This window comes from Lissotriton vulgaris, chromosome 7 (assembly GCF_964263255.1).
Source record: "Lissotriton vulgaris chromosome 7, aLisVul1.2, whole genome shotgun sequence".
In the NCBI taxonomy this organism is placed as follows: domain Eukaryota; kingdom Metazoa; phylum Chordata; class Amphibia; order Caudata; family Salamandridae; genus Lissotriton; species Lissotriton vulgaris.
In genome coordinates, this window is record NC_141695.1 from 1,531,172,208 (window position 1) to 1,531,193,429 (window position 21,222).

The 21,222-nt window shown below is 45.5% G+C and overlaps 1 protein-coding gene across 4 annotated transcripts in view; it reads left to right on the top strand.

Annotated features, from left to right (window-relative positions):
• LOC147705943 (uncharacterized) overlaps positions 1-21,222 on the top strand; it is a 433,145-nt gene that overhangs the window by 375,519 nt on the left and 36,404 nt on the right. For all 4 annotated transcript variants that reach the window (XM_086929001.1, XM_086929002.1, XM_086929003.1 and 1 more), the window contains one exon: positions 6,773-6,817. In XM_086929001.1, the coding sequence (XP_086785127.1) occupies positions 6,773-6,817 (45 nt within the window). The remainder of the gene's footprint in view (positions 1-6,772; positions 6,818-21,222) is intronic.

The following is a 21,222-nucleotide window of genomic DNA, read 5'->3' on the forward strand; positions in this document are numbered from 1 at the left end:
ATTTCTTTGGCACCAATTATCCTATGGCACTCCATTTGGAGAAGGGAGTCTATTCACATTACTAAAAAACTTATTAAAGACTGTTTATCCATGGAAAATGTCCAAAGTATCCCATGGATTTCGTATATCAAATCTACTCTCTCCTCCTTAGGTTAAGAGTGCTTATTTGTTATCCCTAGGAACTGCTTGAGCATTTCAAAACAGGAGATAAAATATTGTTTCTTAAACATAGGGCAGATGCCAGACTGCAAATAAATTGTACACGGTATCAATCAAATTATACCTCGAAGGTCTGAAGGCTCAGGAAGGGACAATGTCATATTTATTTACTGTGACAAACTCACTCCATAGATTCTTTTTAATCAGATTCCGATTGAATTTTATCCCTTGTATGTTGGCACACCCTGCAGGAATCTATTCTATAAATAAATTACCCTTTTGTCCCTGCGATGGAACCTCTGCACAATCAAATTTACAAAATGTTTTCTTCTGCAAATTTTACAGGGAACCTCGCAAAAGATTTATCCTGCCCCCGATGCACTATTTTACTTTAAACAATGTTGTATAGCAATGCTCTTTTTATAATCCCTGCCTAACCCTAGGATTTGCTTCTCAGTGGCGTATTATTTAATTCAGTCATGGAACATCAGGCGACTGTGTAATACTAGCGAATTCATTTTAAAAAGTTCTTATTAATTGTTTTTAATGGCGATTGTTATAACTTTGTTTTATTATCTTTATGCTGACATGTACATAATTTTCGATTCTGCACTGATTGATTGATGTCTTAAATGATATCCATCTGTACTTTTATGATCCAATATTATAAGTTTCGAATAAAGTAAATTGACTGACTGACTGGTCTTCCACTATGTGTCCCAACTTGTTGATTGCGATAAGGTGTGCGGCTCGGTAATAAGGCTCTATGTCTGGCAGTGCAATCCCTCCATTACATTGGTTGTGTAGTAGCGTCTGTAACAACACTCTTGGGTGACCCCCGTCCCATAAGAGCGTGTGGGTTCATCCGTAAATTGTATTGAAGATTTCCTCTGGGATTCTTTGATATGTGTTGTGTAGAATGTAAAGTAGCTTGGGGAGGGTAGTCATTTTCTACATGGCTGCTCTCTCTACCCAGCAATGTCAGAGGGAGCCGCCGCCATCTGGCCACATCCTTCCAGAATTTTGCGATAATCCCCTTGATGTTATTATGTAGGCAGTCTACTTTGTTGTTACAGATGAAAAGACCCAAGTATCTAAATCCCTCCCTAGCAATGTGGAGGTGTCCCGGTATTGTGCATGTGTCGATACTACCACCCATAGGATATAGATTTAATTTGTCCCAATTTATACTGTATCCCACATTATTCCTTAGTCTGCAGTATTAGGGGGAGGGTCTCATTAGGGTTATGTCATCTGCATAAAGAGAGATCTGCTCATTTCTCAGGCAGCTCTCATTATCTTGGAAGCCACTTATCCCTGGATGAGTTCTGATCAGTCATGCGGCTCCTATATCAGCAAAGGGGACAGAGGACAATCCTGCCTGGTTCCACTTTTTATTGAAAAATCTGCTGATAGCATCCCATTGACTCGGAATTAGGCTCTGGTGCTGTTACAGAGTAAGTCTACTCAATATTGAAAACTCTGTCCGAATTCAAATTTCATCAGGACTTGATGCATGAAGGGCCAGTGGACTGTATCATCGGCTATTTCCACATCTAGGGAAAGAAATAGATGTGGGACGGGCCTGTCGTTCACCGTGTCTAGCCAATTGGCCAAGTGACAGAGGCTGAGGCTCCTGGCGCGTTTGGGCATAAAGCCAGATTTATCATGATGAATGAGAGACGTGATTACCGAAAGAAGGCGCGTCGCTAGAATGGAGGCCAGTATTTTGGGTTCAACATTATGCAATGAGATTGTTTGCTGGTGGTTTGCCTGATTTGTGAAACACTGCTATGATTGCATTACGGAGGTTTGCGGGGAGTGTTCCCTCCTCTTTCACTACCTTATAAATGTTTAACAAGTGGGGGCCCCAATAGGTTAGTGTTTGGTTTGAATAATTTCGCCAATTTTTGTCTGTTAATTGCATCTAGTACGTCTGTCAGGGGAATATCTTTATCTAGGGCTTCTCGTTTTTCCTGAGTCATTGTAGGGATGTCTATTCCACCAAGGTAGGCAACTATCTGAGACTCCCCTGCTAGTGGCCTGGAATCGTAGAGCCCTGTATAGAAGCTGGCAAATGCCCCCGCTATAGTGTCTGCTGAGGTGTGCTCATCTTCCCCTTCCTGTATCATGACTACACATCGTGCCTCTCTTTCCTTTTTGCCTAACCAGGCCAGCAATTTACCTGCTTTATCCACCAACTCGTAGAGTCGGTGATGGGAGGTATGAATTTTGGACTGTACCCCCCTCTCGGTCAGGGCCCAGAGTTCCCGGCATATGAATGCGATTCAGCTTCCGGGTCTTGTCCACTTCTGGGTCTACATCTTTCTCAAGTTGTAGGAGCTTTCTCTCCAATGTCTCCACTTGATGGACCTCCTCCCGTCTTTTGCGTGCTATGACATCCTGTATCTTGCCTCGGATTACCGCCTTGCAGGCCTCCCATAGGGTTGTCGCCAAGGGCACTGAGCCATTGTTTTTGCTAAAATAGAGCTCAGTCTTAGTTTTTATTACTCCCTTAAGTGTATTGTCGTGCAATTCCCACGTATTCAGTCTCCATTCTGCCCGTTGTCTATGTGCCTTGCCTCCCACCATAAACCAAAGTGGCGAGTGGTTGCAGATTCCTCTTGCTACATACTCTTCATTTTCTATAGTTTTTATCTGTCCCGCGGAGCAAAGAGGAAGTCCAGTTTGGAGAAGATTTTGTGTGCCCCAGAGAAGTATGAATAATTGCAGGCTATTGGGTGGTGACAACTCCAAAGGTTCGTCAGTCCCAGTGAGTTTGCAAACTCAGCCAATGGGGTGGGTATGCGGGTTCCGGTACCTATTTGGCTGCGGTCTAGTCAGGAGTCACACACGTCATTAAAATCCGCACCAATTATGTGTGTAGAAGGGCCGGATTCTAATAAGATTTTAGCAACAGCGTCTAATGTCTGGCTCTATAGTCAGGGTGGAGCATAAACACTAATGAGTGTCAGCTCCTGCCGCCCCCATGTACCCTGAACAGCCACAAAGGTCCCATTGGGGTTGTTCCCAGTCTTCGTCGCATGGAAAGGAGGTGTTTTCTTAATTAAGAGCGCCACTTCCCTGGCTCCAGAGGAGAAGCCCGCATGTGCGACCATGGTGTTTGTCCCCTACCCAAAAAGGCGCAGTGTGTACCCATTAAATGAGTCTCCTGCAGGAAGATGATGTCTGGTTTGTGTCTCTCAAGATATCTTGTGACTAGTCCTCTCTTAACCTTATTCCCTAGTCTGTTGACATTCCATGTCAACGTCGTGTATCCTCCCTCACCCTTTTTGTGTGGGAATCTCTTCCTCCCTATTAGTTTGGAAGGGGTCTTGTTTACCTGTCTATTCTCTCTTGTCTCTAACTGTGACTCTGGGTCTCCAACTACTGACTGAAAATGAAAGAAAAAAACATAACTGCTAATCTATCTGAAATTCCTAGATCCCTAAACTTGTTCCCCACACCCCACACTCTCCCACTTCCCACACCAATCCCTCGAACTGTCAACATGACAACCTGGCATAGGTGTAGCCTGAGAGGCCTGTATTCCCACCCCTTCCCGTATAGACTCGATTATTTCACTCAAACAGGTACAAGGATATGAACTTTGAACTGGTCACTCCGCCCAGTAAGACCAAGCATATTGTTGTCCGGAGGGGCTTTTCAGCTGGCTACTATTGTTCTTCTTGCGGCTAAGCCCATATCTCAGCCTTCCTCACTGGCCTTGCCAGGTAGCTGATGGAGAGTCTCTGGGTATTCAGGTTTGGTGTCTGGTTTTTGCTGGTGATTAATTTTTGCAAGGAGAGGGTGATCGCTGTCTGTGTTGGCAAGGTATTCCTAGTCTGAAAGTTCAGAATGGGGATTGATTCATTGGGCAGAGCCTAAATTACTAGCTTTAGCTTGTGTCAAGTCTCCTTCCGAGTCGGATATCCGCCTCTTCTCCAGTGTGCGCAGGTTTCCCTTCAGAGGTGTCCCTATGCAGGTCCGGCGCAGTCCTATTGGAAGATGTCTCCTTTTTCCCCTTTGTCGCTTGGGCTCCGATCTTTTCGGGGTGTCTCTATGTCCCGCACTAGAAGTTCCTGTCACCAACCTTGAGAAGGGATGCTGTTAAATCCAGGCCCACGCTTTGTCTGGAGTCTGGAAGAAGTGAGACTTGCCCTTGAATAGGACCTTCAGTTTGCCGGGGAAGTGTAGCATGTATTGAAGTTGTAAGGCCTTTAGCTTCACTTTTTACAGAGTCAAACGTGGACCTCTCGTGAGTAATCAGGGAAAATCATTATTTTTCTGTTGTATTTTTGATTGCACCCATTCGTTGCGACTCCCGCAGGATCAGATTACGGTCCTGAAAGTTTAAGAATCGAGAGATCAGTGGTCTGGTGGGAGTCCCGAGTGGTGGTTTTGCAGCCGGTATCCTGTGGGCATGTGCGATTATGACACAGTAAAAACCTTGTGCCTGGTAGGAAATCTCTGAGCCACTCCAGCAAGAAGGCTCCAGGGATCGAGCCCTCTGTTCCCTCTGGAAATCCTATGTAGAGGAGATTGTTTTTCCAGCATCGTCCACCCTCCATGCCACCTCTCTCATTGCTGACATATGTTGGAGACATCGGTTTTTAAATTGTGCAACATGTCTTCTGCTTTCAAGATACGAGCCTCTGCCCGGGCCACGCTATCTGAAATGTTACACATATCTTGGCGTAGCAAAGTCACTTCTCAGTGTATAGCTGCCATCTCCCCCTCAATGGCTTCTCGGGAGGCATGGAGCACCTGGAGGAGGGCTGTGTTATTTGGTGGAAGGCAACACTTTAGTGTATTTGTCTATCTTGCCTTGTTTGGAGGTTTTTGGATCTTTGTCTCTCGCCATCATTAATTTGTATGGGGTAGGGGCTTTCACCAATATCTCCTACTGCTTTTTCACCCCATGCTCTCTCTTAATCTTGCTTTTGATGACCATTGGTAGGTATTTGATATTTTGATCGAAAGGTGTCCGTAATTGGGTTGCCGTAACTGGAATATTTTTGGTGCCTGAGTTCAGTATCCCTCTATTTTGCTGGTAGGATGTCTTGTCCCGCAAAGGAAGGGAACAGTAAGGTGGTTTCTTTTGCCTGCAGTTGACTGGTGTCCACTTAGCTGGTAGGCTACACCAGCTTTTCCCCCCCTTCTCTGGGTCACTTATTTGTCTGCAGCCATTTGCGGCAGCCCTATGTGACGAGCCAGTGTGGGATCCCTGAAAGATCGCAACATTCAGGCTCCCCCCCACTGGGTATTTTGGCGACTGGCCATTTATTTTATTATTCAAGGGAGGAATCTCTCTTCTCACTCTTTATTATATTCAGGACTTCACTTGGATGCGAGGGGAAGGTTGGAGAACCGGGCGGTTCGCCCAAGTCCCAGTCTCTTTCTCCTTTACATGGGCTCAGGCCTCGTGGCCTCTGTCTTCGAGAGTTGGCTGTCCATTCACCCAGACAGGTCCTCCCCACCTCCGGGGAACTTTTCCTCCCTTCTCTGAACCTAACGCTGCTGTGGAGAGAGGCCTTCTCTCTATGTCCCTGAATCTCAACCATGTGGCCCAAGGGGGCCCGCCGTGTGTTCAGATGTGTCCACCGGGTGAAGTCGGGTGGGGACTGTTGTCTTGACCCCAGCCCCTCACCTTCATCCTATTGAGGCCAGAGGGGGCTCACCCGACTCACTCAGCCCACACAGTCCCTCTCTCCTGTGCAAGGGTCCGGATCAATCTGCCTCAGGAGGCCAGGCGTCTCACTGCCTCCACTGGCCGCTTCATAGAGGAATCGTGCAGGAAGCCCAATCGCGTCTCTCACTCTCAGCCAGCCGTTTCTTCAGGCCCCTCTCATGTAATTGCAGCGCCACTCAACTGCCACTCAGTAACCACCCCCATGGGGTTACAGTCTTTGCCCATCTTGGGCCAGGGGGCCACCCGATCTATTCAGCCCCACGCAGTCCCTCTCACATGTGCGCGGGCCCAGATCTTTAAGCCAGTCTTCTGCAGGATTGGGCGGTCGCCCCATCTGATGCCCTCTTCACCACCAGGTGGGCTCCTCTCTGGCTGCGGGCCGCTATAGACGACCCAACGCAACACCTCATCTTCCCTCCCTCTGCCCCGGGACGGACGGCGCAGATAAGTCTTCTCGATCCATCTTTTTGGGCGGCTTCTCGCCAACTCACGCCTTCCTCGTTTTCGTTCCTCCACACTTCCCGGGGTGCAATGATTTAATCCATTAGGTGCCCGCTCCATGTGGGGAGGTAGCAACACCGCTCTTGGGGGACTTAAGGCGATTTGAAGGTCAGGATCATGTACAGGATTCCGTGTGGGCTGCCGGGGCTCTGGCTGAACCTTCTAACCGACCATGTTTCTGGCCTCTACAAGTCTGGAGCGCCATACATCCTTCTATTGCACCTCCAGAATTACTTTTTGCATATGACTATAAATCTCTCATTGTGTTGTTTCTATGTAATTGTTTATGTGCATGATGTTTTGCATTCGGATATATTTTATAACATTCAACCATACTTTATTTGGTGTGGGTTTATCTCACAAATAAATGGCGACAAATATTAACGTACCATTTTTCCAATATCTATGTTTTTGTTTAAGATCACTCCTATGAGAACGTCACCACTGTGGATGAGTTCAAAGCATGTAAGTAAAGATTTCTTGTTAAGTGATTTTTTTACAGTGCAACATGTGGCCTGGCTGTACTTCAGGGAACGCCTTCAGCAAACAATCTACACGGTACTGGCAATAGAAAGATAAATCACGGAACCCAAATAGTGGGCAAAAGTGCCGATGGCAGTGAGGACTAACAGGTAGATTAATCAAGCTAAATTGCGCTCGCAAAGGGCCAGATTCTGAGAATCTGGCCCTTTGCGAGTGCAATTTTTGCATTTGGGATTCATCATCCCAAATGCAAAAATCGCTATTTGCGAAATCGCATATTTGCGAGGAATTGGATTTAAGGAATCTTTATTAGAGATTCCTTAAATGCAATTTATTAACCAATTTGAAATTGCGAATTCGCAATATTTGGTCGCTATTTACCACGAAGTCTGACTTCGTGGTAAATAGCAAAAAAATAGAAAAAAGCACTTTAGTGCATTTTTCCCTGTTGCATGTTACACACACACATGTCCTTTGGACATGTGTGTGCGCAACACCTGTGTAAATTTGCATTTCAGGGGTGCTACTGGGTTTCCTTTGGACACCCCTGGCACCCTTGAAATCGCTATCTTATTTGCGAGTAGCTAATTGCTAATCGCAAATAAGGAATGTGTAGGAATCGCAATTTATTTTGCGATTCCTACATGAATCCCGTTTTGCGAGTCTGTAATAGCGATTCCTTATGAATCGCTACTAAAGACTCGCAAAACGGGTCTTTGATGAATCTAGCTGTAAGGGTTAAGGAGGGAGTCATGAATAGTGGTGGAGTAATTACCTAGAGTCTGTCAGTACCTATGTATTATTTTTTAAAACACTTTATCCAAAGAAAGAGACAAGAAAAAACTAATGATAGTGCTGTTCTTGCCATTTACTGGTCACTAAAATACCACACTTTCAGACAGATCACGAATTTAAGGCATTTAATGCACCTAGCTATGTTTACCCTGCAAGTCGCAGGGTATGTTACCTAACCCGTAGTTTAAGGTGGTTAATACACCTGTTGCATAGATCTGCATGTAATCTGTAGGCATTTTATTGTGAGGATCAAAAGAATATTTCTTAAAGGATTAAAATGTACCTGCTGAAGAGCACTTACCCCAACCTGTAGGTCATAGCTTTGTATTCCATTCAAAATATTTTGTTGTACATGTTTTTGTGTAAACTGTAAATTACAAGCTTCAATATGGTACAATTGCTCCATTGGCTATGTGGTTTCTTCAATCAGCGGTAAATATTCTGTAAGGCTTTAGTTTGAACAAAGCATGCTTTCATATCATATCACAGTTTAGCTAACTTGTGAAGTGACGCATCGGGGCCTATATACAAATTGAGTTTTTAAACATTGTAAAGTTAATACTACAGTATTACTACTCTCATAGTTCAAAATGCTAGTCACAAACCTATGGCTGAAGGCCATTGCCTCTCATATTTTTTGATGCAGAGGACTCTGTATGTGTGCAGAGATCTACTTACACCCAGATACAATTTATTTTTTAGTCAATTCGGAAGGGATAATGGCAGTGCCTAGAAAATCGAGAATACTTACTACTGAGGGGACTATTTCGATGTCGGGCGGAATTGTATTTAATTCCCTGCCAAAACGCCAGCAACAATAGGCATGTAGCAAACGTGTATTGGCTGCATATAGTCCGCATCTTTAGTAGTTCCTCTTGTTGCTAAAACATCTTCCATTTTGTGCTCCCCTGCTACTATTTTTCCCGGGTTGTAATTCAGCATGCAAATAGTCCGGAACTGCTGAAGCTTTAAATTAACTGAGCATGCAGCCTCTTTTAATATTGTAAATGCAACACTTACTGCTATAGGGGGAACGTCTATTTCCAACATCCTTCTCCATCAGGAGGCTAAATCTAGACATGGATCCATTCTACTCTGTGACAAATACTGATATGCTATGCAGATTGCATGCTTCTGAGCTATCTCATGCAAACAGGTCAGTATATCCTGTGTTGCTACCGATTTAACCTCCTGTGATCTCACAAATACATCTCTAATTTGCAGATACTTATAAAAGTATTGTTGTGTGTATAATATACCAAAGTGAGTTATAGTGTAAACAGAGTCCAGTAGATCCCCAAAGGTAGGCAGAGGTAAAGTTAGATAGCACCTCACTCTCTATTTGTGGTAGTGTGGTCGAGCAGAAAGGCAGTATCAGAGGACAGTGTTAAGCATTTGTTGTACATTCTAAGTCAGCAAATGTATTCACACACTCAAGGACTGCACTTCAGACCAATTATTTTTGTATCAAAAATATTATTTTAGGTATTTTATTTCCTAGAACCAAGCAAGCCTGGCACAGGTAAGTGATGTGTACTTTGCAGTAAAGATAAATATTGGAACACAGGGGCCGATTAGGATGGCGGTGAATCCGCATCCTCCGGGCCGGCCATAGTTGATGCGGATTCACCGCCGCGGACATTTGAAACACCCACCGCCACATTAGGATGGCGGTGGGATCAGGGGCGGATGGCAAGTCCGTCCGCCGCTGATCCGCGGTGTATGCTGGCAAAAATGGTGGCGGTGTCTGCAAGACACCGCCAGCCATATTAGGATGCAGGCTGAAACATGCTTATCCACAGAGGCTTTTCCGCAGTGGAAAAGCATGTGGTCTTTTGTGTTTGGGGGCCCGTTGCGGGCCCCCAGGGTGTCGGGGGTTGGGTGGTGCACATGGGGGGTACCTATGGTACCCCCCTGCATTTACATGCACAAAGCGGCAGGCACCGCGCGGTGGCTGCCGCTTTGTGCATGTAAACGCAAAGCATGCATTTTTAACCTTGCGGCGGTTGCTGCTTCAAGCAGCACCCGCCGCAAGGCTAAAGCTACGGGATGTGACTGTCAGGGTGGCAGTCACATCCTAATTGGTATGGAGGGACCGCCGCTGCCCCTGCGGACGGTCCCTTCACCTCGGCGATGGCGGACGGACGTAGGTGCGTCCGCCATCCTAATAGGCCTCACAGTTCGGATTGCAATTGTAAATGTACTTAGATTTGATTACAGTAGTGCTACGGATGATGCAATGCTTTTCAGAATACAGTACATATACTTTGAATGGGACTTTTCAGTAAAAACCAGGTAAGTTATCCCTTCTCCCCTGGATTTCCAAAATAGCCGAAACCCATGCTAACAGCATCCTTTCCAAACACGTGGAAAATCACGGAATCCTAGACCCCTCTCAAAACGGCTTCCGTGCAGGCCATAGTACGGAGTCTGCCCTACTGGCCACTACGGAGCATCTCCGGACGATTTTGGATTCCGGTCATAGTGCTGCGCTGATCCTGCTCGATCTCAGCGCAGCCTTTGACACGGTATCCCATGACATCCTTCTAAAACGTCTGGAGATGACCGGGGTGACTGGTCTTGCCCTCGCGTGGTTCCAATCCTTTCTCAAGGACAGATCCTTTAAGGTGTCGGCTCCCCCATTTCTTTCTAAATCCCACCCCATCGCTCAAGGTGTCCCCCAGGGATCAGCGCTGAGCCCCTCCCTCTTTAATCTATACGTTCAGCCACTCACTGACGTGGCTAGAGAGTGGGGGCTCACGCTGGTCTCGTACGCCGACGACACCCAGCTGGTTGTCACCCTCTCGGAAAGCCCGTCCCCTGTGGCATCCAAGTTTAAAGAGGGTATGACTGCTGTGGCCCGCTGGATGACGGATAACTACCTCCAACTCAATGCCGGTAAAACCGAGGTGCTCCTCCTAGGCCGTAACACCAGCCTATGGAACGAGCACTGGTGGCCGTCATCCCTAGGTGACACCCCACTCCCCAAAAACTGCGTCAAAAATCTGGGAGTCTGGGTGGATGCCAACCTTAGCTTCCAGACCCACACCAAAAAGGTGGCAGCCACCTGCATAGGCCTTCTAAGGAACCTTAGGCCCATACTCGGGCTCTTCGATTCTAAGGCCCGCCAGCTTATCGTCCAGGCCACCATTCTATCGCGCCTGGACTACGCTAACGTCCTCCTTTTGGGAGCCAACAAAGCGGAAACTGCCAGGTTCCAACGCATCCAAAATGCGGCAGCCAGAATGCTGATCGGCCTCCCACGCAGATGTTCAGCCAGAGCTACTATTCGTAAACTCCACTGGCTGCCTGTGGCCCGTCGAATTCAATTCAAGGCCTTAGTCACGATCTTCAAGATCGTTAAACTAGGAAATCCTCCGCTGCTTCGTAACCTTGCTCAACCTTACGTTCCTGGCCGCGACCTGCGTTCTGCCAACCAACTCCTCCTGACTATCCCTAGGACCCGGCTCTGCCGAACTGGAGGCCGTTCCTTCAGCGTCCTTGGCCCCAAATTATGGAACGATCTCCCCCTCAGCATTCGTTCCATTGATTCTCTCCCAGCATTCCGCAAAGCAATTAAGACTCATCTCTTCCCCGCTCCCTAGTCTCCCCTTTTCCCCCTTCTCCCCTCATTCTGTGCATCTGTTCTTAGCGCCGGGACACCCTTTGCCGGGGTAGCTGTTGCGCTTCATCAAATCCAGAAATAGAAATAGAAGTTACTTTTTAGATTACTTTTCTTACTCAGAGTAGTCCTCCCAGTGCTGGGTTTTCTATTTTCCTTTGTTCAGGTCTGTTCCGTACCGGCTTCCGGGTGTAGTGACGCCACTACACCCGGAAGCCGGTACGGAACAGACAACAGAACGGAACAAAACTAAACAGGAAAAGATACCGCAAACCTGAACAAAGAAAAATAGAAAACCCAGCACTGGGAGGATTGAATTGCACAGAATGGATGAAGATAAATAAGGGTGTACCATGATGTCCTACAGCCAAAGTACACAGCCCTGAGGAAGACCGCATATTGAAATCTTCTTTTATCCTAAACAACAGACAGTCGAAACGCGTTGGCAACGACTAGTGGATTGGAGAACTTTATGCCCTTAGATTACCCTCTATGAGAACTACCGGATCAAAGAATTAAATTCCCAGTAGAGCATAACTGTACAAAGCAATAATCTCCGACACTATTTAGGACTTGAAACATAGATTCAACTGAGGGCCAAAGAGGGCTAGGACCCCAGTTAGTTAACTTTGACAGCATAAGTAGGACCGAGTGGAGGAAAATAACGCTCCTTTGATTTAATCAATGAATGACAATGTGTATAACGATTTAATTAGTTGTATTTATAGTGTATATGTATATGGTGTACAGTCAATGTATTGCGTATATAGATGTTAAATGTTTTTTCCCTCACAGGAATATATGATTTGTTAAAGGGAGAGTAGATGAAAAAGTTCTTTAAAATGAAGGTGGATACCAATATATAAAAGAAATATAAAGAATGCAAAAATCAAATGTGTAATAGCCCAGAGTCAATAGAAGGGACTATTGTGGCAAAAAGAAAAATTGTTATCTATGGTGTCAGAGGTATTGTTGTTGTTAAATTACTATCTAACCATGCCTTCGCTATACACATTCGAAGGACAGACATGGCCATGAATAAAAATTGAGCGTTAGGCCCCTTGTCAGACTCTGCATTCATCCCGAGTATAATCCAAACTGGTGAGAGGGTGATTTTTATCCCCAGAGATCTATCAAGAAATGATTCAATGGCTCTGTGGAGTGTGTACATCTGTTGACAAGTAGCAAATATATGAATTATATCTGCCTCCAAAGAATCACAGCAAGGGCAAGTAATGCCTATGGTACCTCCCCACTGAGCTATCCTTGCAGGTGTATAAAATAGGGAGAATATCATCTTGTAGTGCAGCCCAGCTGAGCACAGTATTGTCCGTCCCAGATCCAGTGAATCCTGAAAGTAATCCTACTCTATCCCTAATTTCTCTGCCCATTTAGTGCCGAATTTCCCTCGGTGGTCGGCCTTTGTTGCGGAGAGCTCTAGATAAAATCTACGATGGTGCAATCTCCCCCACTTTCAACGACATCCAGGATTTTGTTGTTACTAAACCCTGACGACCCTCCCTGTTTTTTGGAAATAAAACTCCGGACCTGTAAGTATTTATAAAAGCTCCTCCTATCGATACCATATACAGCCTGTAACTCTGCGAACTGAAGTACCCCGCCTGGGCCCATCATATTTCCTATTTTCAGGATTCCCGGCCTTCCCCACTCGGCCATGACTGAGTCCGCAAATATTTCCCCCGGGAGGGATACATTCTTAAACCTGCGGGTGTAGATATTAAATCTTCCAAGACCAAATTTTTTCAAGAAAGCTGACTATATCTTATAGGCTGCCTGCAGCGTCTTGAACCTCGTTCTTTTGTAATAGCTAGAGTCTGCACAATTAAGAAAACAATTCCTCACTTCAACTTCCAGCAACGTCGCATATACGTTGGTGGAGCTAGATTTGACTTCAGGATCTCTTTCCGCTCCGCCTAGCAGCCCCTGCATATACTGAAGTACTGCTGCCCAATAATACATTCTAACATCCGGGACCGTCCATTCTCCTCTGGCCCTGGGAAGAGTCATGTACCGGAATGCCCTCCTCATTTTGCCGTGTGCCCATATAAATCTGTTCATTTTTTGTTCCAGTGTCAAAAAATATTTAGCCTAAAAAAAAAGTGGAATCGCCCTAAACAAATTAAGAAATTTAGGCAAAATGATCATTTTTATCACATTTATGCGCCCAACCAGCGACAACTGAAGGTTATGTATCCTATTGAGGTCTAGTTTCACTTTAGTTATCAAAGGCTCAATGTTCCTGTCTACTCACTTATCAAGGTCTGCCGAGATGCAGATCCCTAAATATATGGCAGAACTGACCACCCGATTGTCATTACAAACCGCCCTAATATTTTTAATTATCTGAATTTTAGCCCTGTTAAGCGCATACCCTGAGACCTTCCCAAATACTTGAGCTTCTGCCTCCACCTATTCAATAGCAGTGACTGGGACTGAGGTGACGATTGCGACATCGCCTGAATAAGCAAACGTCTTGAATTCCCACCCTTGAGTTATTAGAGGGAAAATTCTGATGTTAGATTGCAACCTATGTAAAAGTGGGTCATTGTATAAGGCGAAGAGGAGTGGTTAACATGGGCACCCTTGACGGGTCCCCCGCTTAATCTGTAGCGGTGCAGTATATCCTTTGTTTATTCTCACTCCGGCAGTAGGACCTCTATAAGGAGCCTGTATAGCTTTTATATATCCCTCCCCTATGCCACTCCACCTCATAACCATCCAGAGGTAGTCCCAGGAAACCCTGTCAAATGCCTTTTCTGCGTCTAGTAACAGAACGGCCTCAGGGTCCCCTGAGACTTCCGCTGCATCGTAGAGGGTAAAAACTTGCCTGATGTGTTGCATGGTGCCCTTCCCTGGTATGAGGCTGTGCTGTGTGGGGCTAACCAAGCCTTCTATCACCCTACATAGTCTCAGAACCAAGGCTTTGGAGAAGATCTTCGTATCTACGTTCATAAGAGTTATGGGCCTGTAAGATCCTGGTTCTGAAGGTGGTTTGCCCTTTTTCAGGATAACTACTATGTCTGCCCCTGCCCAGGAGCTTGGTATGGAATCTCCCCCTTGCGCCTGCAACATCATGTCCTGCATATCCCTGCTTAAAACCCCTTGAAAAACCTTGTAAATTTCAGCAGGAATCTGGTCAGGGCCTGTCGCTTTACCTGAGGAAAGGTTATTTAGTGCCATAAGCATCTCGTCAAGGGTTATAGGGAGATCGAGTGCCACCTTCTCATCCTCAGGAAAAATAGGGGCTAAGATATCCTTGAGGTACTCCTGGATGGCTGCTAACTCACTTGTCTGATCTTGATTATACAGTCCTGCGTAAAAAAGCCTAAAGACCTCCCGTATTGCCCCAGAACCATTTATTATATCTCCTCTGCCATCTAAAATATCCTTTATTTCCCCTGCCAAAAGTTTCAGCCTCGTACGAATTGCTAAAGTATGCCCCACCCTCTCGCTTAATTCATGGCACTGTTCTTTCTTACTTAAAAAATTGGCTGCCGCTTTACTAGCAATGCTCTCAATTGCCTCCGTTTTACCAGCTATAATTTTAAGAAGAACTTACTCCAAGGGCGCCCTCTGCTGTACTGCTATATTCAACTACTCCTCTGCCTCTGCCAAGGTTTTGATACATGTTTCCAGTTTTACCCTTTCCTGCTTTTGCTTATGTAAAGCGTAGCTCAAGGTCTCCCCTCGTACAACTGTCTTAAATGCCTCCCATGCAATAACCGGAAGAAGTACTTCCTCTATTGATCTCCCAATACACTCTGATCCACCCATTCATATGTTCAATGTACTTCTCGTCCTTTAACAGCGCCCTCTGAAATGTCCAGATACTTTCCCGCTTAGCTACCCTTACGAGCTTAAGGGTGATTATTAGAGGGTTGTGATCAGAGATGATCTGGGGAAATTTTTCGATCTGAGTTCTTGAAGTTAAAGAGTTAGAAACTAAGAAGTAGTCCAGTCTCACGCAGATCTTGTGTGGTGCTGAATAAAATGTACTGCCGGTGCCTACAGGATTCAGATGCGCCCAAAGGTCAGTTAGTGAATTATGGTGTGCCAACTATTGCGCGGCATGTATTTTTTTACGACCAAGATATACTTGCCCCTCCTCATTTCCTTAACCAGTCACCCATTGATATTGAAGTCTCGTAACAAATGATAGGTTCTGGCCATAGGGCTTATTCTGAGTGCAAGAACTCAGAAATATCTGGGTCGTCTTCTGTTGATCGATAAACTGACGCTATAGTAAATGTTTCCCCTTTTATTGTACATTCAAAGAGGACCCATCTGCCCTACTGATCTTCACTCTTTCTTTTAATTTTGTATCCCTTCCTTTAGCTAATACAGCCACATCCCTGATCTTCGAGCCTTGTTTAGTATGTGCAAGCAGAGAGAAACCCAGCTGTTTCAACAGATAGCCCTTCGTCCCTTCTATAAGTGTCTCCTGTAAACAAACAAGATCTAATCACATTGACCTCAGCAGTGCAGCAACCCGCTGCCTTTTAGTGTGGTCATTGAGCCCACAAACATTAATTGACGCGATCCGCACACTCATTAGAATACATCAAATAGCTGTACGGCTTTCTCTGCCAGTATATTAATGAAACTTGAATAATGTGCTGAACTGTGCTGTATGTGTTCCCCCTTGTGCCCCCTCCTACCCCCACCCCCACCCCTCCCTCCTCACCCACTGGACCTCCCCCTGGAACCACCCCCCACCACCCTTACAGGCAAACAGGTCAATCATGATCTATGAGTGACCGCTTAGATTGCAGCCATCGCAACCAACTCCCCCTCCAATGTCAATTCAAAACCTCATTGTGTGAACTCCCATCATTCAAGTCACAAATCACTTTTTACATTTGCGTTTTATGCCCCGCATTGCCTATCAAAAAGGAGGAAGACAGAGCCAGGTTTATTAAAACATAAAAGTACCTGTCTAGTCAGAGGCCAATGTTAGTAGCCCCTTCATATGTACCCTGCGCCTTAGCTTTAACACTTCATCCTCCCTTCTGCCCTTTCAATTCCTCCATGTACTGTTGAGCTTTTACCTCTGAAAAAAACATTTTAACCTGGCCCTTTGTAATCACCTTGAGACTAGCAGGATATAGCAGGTACGCCTCAGACTCGAGGGCCTGAAAGGGAGCTATCAATTGCCTTAGCCTCCATCTTCTTTCTACAGTGGCGTGACAGAAGTCGGGTCTGGCAAAGAATGTGATATCTTTAAATGAGCGCTTATACTCAGGCTTCGTCTTATCAATGATTTCTTGCCCAAGCAGGTACTTACCCACTTAGACCAGGATTGCCCTGGGCCTGTCGGCCTGGACCCCCCCCCCATATCCTTTCCTCACGGCCAGGGAACACTGGTGCGCTGTCTGTACTTCATTCTCCTACTGCCAGGATGTCGACTCGGGGAACGCGCCCTTAAGTAGGTTAACAACAAACATCCTGACATCCTGCCCTTCCACCCCCTCAGCCACCCCCAGCAGTCTTATGTTGTTCCGCCGCTGCTCAAAATCCTCCAGCTTCCACTGAACATCCTCAGCCATGTTTTCTTGCGCTTGCTTAATGGTTTGCCATCTGCTAACATAGTCCTCTAGCCTTCCTGTTCTTTTGTCTCACGTGTACTGCATGCCACAATCCAATATTGATTCTTGTCTCTCTATATATATATATACGTAAGGATTCCAATATACTCAGAAAAGTGACCCCAAAAGAATCACTGTCCTGAAGAAGGTGTTTCCTCATCTATTGGCTTTAAACACCGAAACGCGTCGACAGGCTGGTTTTTTTGTGTATTGAATCCATACAAAGCCTAGGAGGCCTCAGATACACAGAAAGTCTGGTACTGTAGGCTCCATAAAAAGATAAAGGGACATTGGATCTGGTTAAGGTGTAGCAAGAATATTAGAATTACCTAATGAAGGGGTTTTTAGGATCAATTGTGATTTTGTGATTTTTGTATTATGTTATTGTGAATGTTTTTCTTTTAAAATTGTTTTTTTATGACGAAATATTGTGGACATCTTGTCCTTGTGTAATGTATTGTATTTTATAATGCACTGTTTATATATATGTTTTCAGGAATATTTCCGAAATTTAAAAATTTGACAGATAAGAGAAACTTTTTTCTTTTTAAATAAAAAAAATATTGTGAACGTTACATCTTAGTTTGCAAGTACATTTGGAATTAATTCCCGAGTTCTGTGACAAAAATGAGAAGAAAGAATGAGAGAATGGTGTAAATAAGAATATATTAGATTTTCCAGGGATTCCCTTTTTGGCTTGATTTGTCTTGAGTACCCTGTTCCCTGGAACTAGTTGGATCTTCTCTCTTTCATTAACTGACTTTCTTCCACGTGTGCCACTCTGTCTGCCACCTCTTCATATAGTTTGTTAATTTTTTCTCAGCAAGCTTTGTATCTTTTTTTTTGCCTGCTTAGCCCTGCGACTCCTTGCTTCTCCCTGCATCTGTTTTAATGTGCTAAACAGTAACTCCAGTGAGGCAGGCTGAGGCTGGGGGGGTATTTGATGCAGGCTCACCTGCTTGCTTGGGCGGATTAGCACCGTCCTGATACAATCGCGACATGGCTGAATAATCCCAGACCAGTTTCTTGGCAGTATTGGAGGGGATCTCGGGAACCTTAGCTCTTACTTTAGATCTCATTTTATTCTGGGTGCTCTTTTTCGCGGAAGAATTGCTCACAGAGTCTGTATCTTCAAGTGAGCTGCCTTCACTTGATACCAGAGATTCTGAGTCTTCTCTTAGTGAAAAAAGGCAGTCCCCCTCAGGTGAGCCCGCTGCCCCGCTCTCCTGAGCTCCTTGCTGTTGTAGGACATTTGCAGCATCATAGCATGCCAAAATGGGGTCACTTCCCCAAGTACTCACTGTTCTGTTCGGCGTGACCAGTTCAGCTCCCACAAAGTCTCGAGCATCCTCTTCCGTGTTGCTGCCAGTTAGAGATTAGGTGGGATCTCCTTTACTACCGAGATGCTCTTTCTGGATTCCACCTGCCCGTTCTGAAAGAGTGTATCCAGTGTCTCCAGTGTCTACCTTCCTGCTCCTCTGTTCATCACCGGGCGGAACTTGCAACACTGTATCCTGACGTTGCTTGGTTGCCGGGCTTCCAGCGTCCATGAGGACAGCTCTGCTTTCTCCCATCTCCACGTCCGCGTCTGTGATCTCCGGCGCCTTGGAAGCGACGGCTTCAACTAAGGTAGGCTGGCGCAGGGAAGCGTCTTTAGGCTTCAGCCCTTCCTTCGGGGGTCTCTGCCATGAGGCATTTCGGGCATTGTCAGCAGTCACAGCAACACCAGCGATGCCCTCTGTTCCCCTGGCTTTTTAGGGAGCGTCGTCGGAGCCCTCCGGACCGTCCCTGTACAGCGCTGTGCAGTACTCGGGGCTGGCGTACCTTGCTTGCCTCCCTGAGATTTTCCTTACAGTTACCGGATTCCTTCTGGTCCTTCACCTGCTTTGGACCACGTGGAGCCAATCTGTGCCCCACTCTTGATCCGAGTAGTAGTACGGCAATTCTTGTAAATCCGTATTTATTAATGAGATTAGAGAAGTTGTTGGATGCGCTATCCACCGCACAGTCCCGAGATCCTTTTGCTTCACAGCCGTGGGGTAATCCAGACCAGCAGGGGTCCACAACATCCTTATCGGTTTGCCATCCTATGTCGGAGAGGGAAGAGGGAGATCTGCGACTGAGTGCTACAGCCCGTTAATGAACACCTCCACCCAGGAAAAGCTTTGTTTCTGGGCTCAGGGAGCTAAGGCTCACACCCTAGGGGTCCATAAACATGTCTCTTGGTTGCAGGCTAGTGTCTACCAGTCAGGGAACCCACCAGAGGCTAGTCGTTTTTCAAGGGGAATCTCTAAGAATCCCTCTGTGTGGACTTTTCATTAAATCTCACACTGGCATCAGTGTGGGTTTAATGTGCTGACAAGTTTGATACCAAACTTCTCAGTATATCCATTATGGTGCTGTGGAGTTCCTTATGACAAACTCCCAGCACCATATACTCTTAATGTCAGCACTGCACTTATAATGTCATGCATCTGTACCCTCACCACTGGTATAGTGCACCCAGCTAGAGGGGTGGCTGACCTATGCCAGGGCAGTGGGTAGTAGGCATGGCATACAGGAATGTGTACAATGTCGACTCTTCACTTTGCTCTGCACCAAAACACACAACCTGCAAAGGCTGTGTGTGTGTAAAGGTACAGGGCCTCTAAGGGTGGCACAAGAAGTGCTGCAGCCCTTAGAGGTCTTCATTGGTCACAGTGCCCTGGGTACCTGTGATACTATTTACCAGGGGCCGACCTGTGACAAGAGATGCCAATTGGGTTAGTTTTGGGGAACAAACACAGGCCCTGGGAACCTGATTGGCAGGGACCCAGGGCACACCAAGTCAAAGTGCAACAGTAGTCTGGCAAAAATTAGGGAGTTACTGCAACTGAAACCCACTTTCCTTCACAGGAATCCAAACATATCCTGTACACTCTGAAAGGTTTTAAAGCCACTAAAATCATGTAAATGTCCAAGTTTTTCAATCCCTATTCTAGCCCACCTCTTTGAGACACTGTCAGTAAAAATACCAGATATTAACGGGTTATCGCACAAGGGGAAACTGTCATTGTATTCTGGAAGAGAGTGCCCGCCACATATCTCCTGCCAAATGTTGGCTGAATCCCTAAGTGTCTGAAAATGGACTCGCTTAAAGTAGTTTGGGTCATTTATCCGGTAAAAAAACCTGCTACTATCCTGACCTAATAATAGCTGGTGACTAAAGTATTAGCCCTCACTATAAAGAAGACTATGCAAATGGCCCATAAAGACTGTCCAATCATATAGAATAAAGTCAGGCAATTGAAGGTCCTCCCTGATATATGGATATTTCATAAGCTTGATAGCCCAACATGCTTGTTTATGCCCCCAGATAAAACTACTTATTACCCTTTCTAGTTTTTTAAACAAAAGGTTAGTAACTCTTGAGGTAATCGAGCTAAATAGGTAAAGAAATCTAGGGAGTATCGTCATCTTTCGGATATTACATCAACCAATTATGCTTACAAGTAATTTATGTCAGTTTCTAAGCTTCTTACTGACGTCTTGTTGAATTACTATAAAAATAACATAAAAGGCTATACCTACCAATAGCCCCAATCTAATTAACAAATAATCAGTCAGTTGGCAGTGAAGAAAGTTCAATTGTTTATTAGGCAAAATACTCTATAGAGGAGCCTCTCCAACCATCAGGTGCACGGAGAAGACTGTTGGCTCGTATTCAAACATGAGCTTATATACTTTTCGCACACATATAATCACAGAAAAGGAAAAAGACCAGTTGGCCCTTGAGCTCCAGGGAAGGACCATATATGGCACACAAGATTAGTTCAAAGCTTAACTATTTATTACTGGGAAGGTCAGGAGGGGTGACTCCCCTTCGTCTTGGTGCCCGAGAGTGTAGACACGGCGCCTCCAGGATTGCGCTTATCATACTTAAAGCCAGATGGGACCTTGAGTCTCAGGACAGTCGAGTAGACAGCCTACATTCAGCTGCTCTCAGTAATTCATATGAACTGGGGTTTGACACCTGCCGGAGACTAACACGTGATCAAAGCCCGTGTTCGAGCATAGGTTCGAAAAATGGCGTCTGTATGGTTCTCGGCCTACTCTGTTAGCAGTGGATACGAAAGGAGCGAATAAACGTTTTTGTTCCCTTGCAAGTGCATATAAATATATATATTTTTTTAAGCAAAAGAGGGTACGTATGGATGCATCATGCTAACATAATATAGTTCCGATACTCCTTATGCATGGGAAATCTATTTTTTTGTATCCCTCATTGTAATAAAGGATCATAATTCAGTCTTAATATATGTTTAATCTGGGGCGTAACATGGATTCCGAGATAAGTCCGCTCAGAGCATGCCCCAGTAATAGGC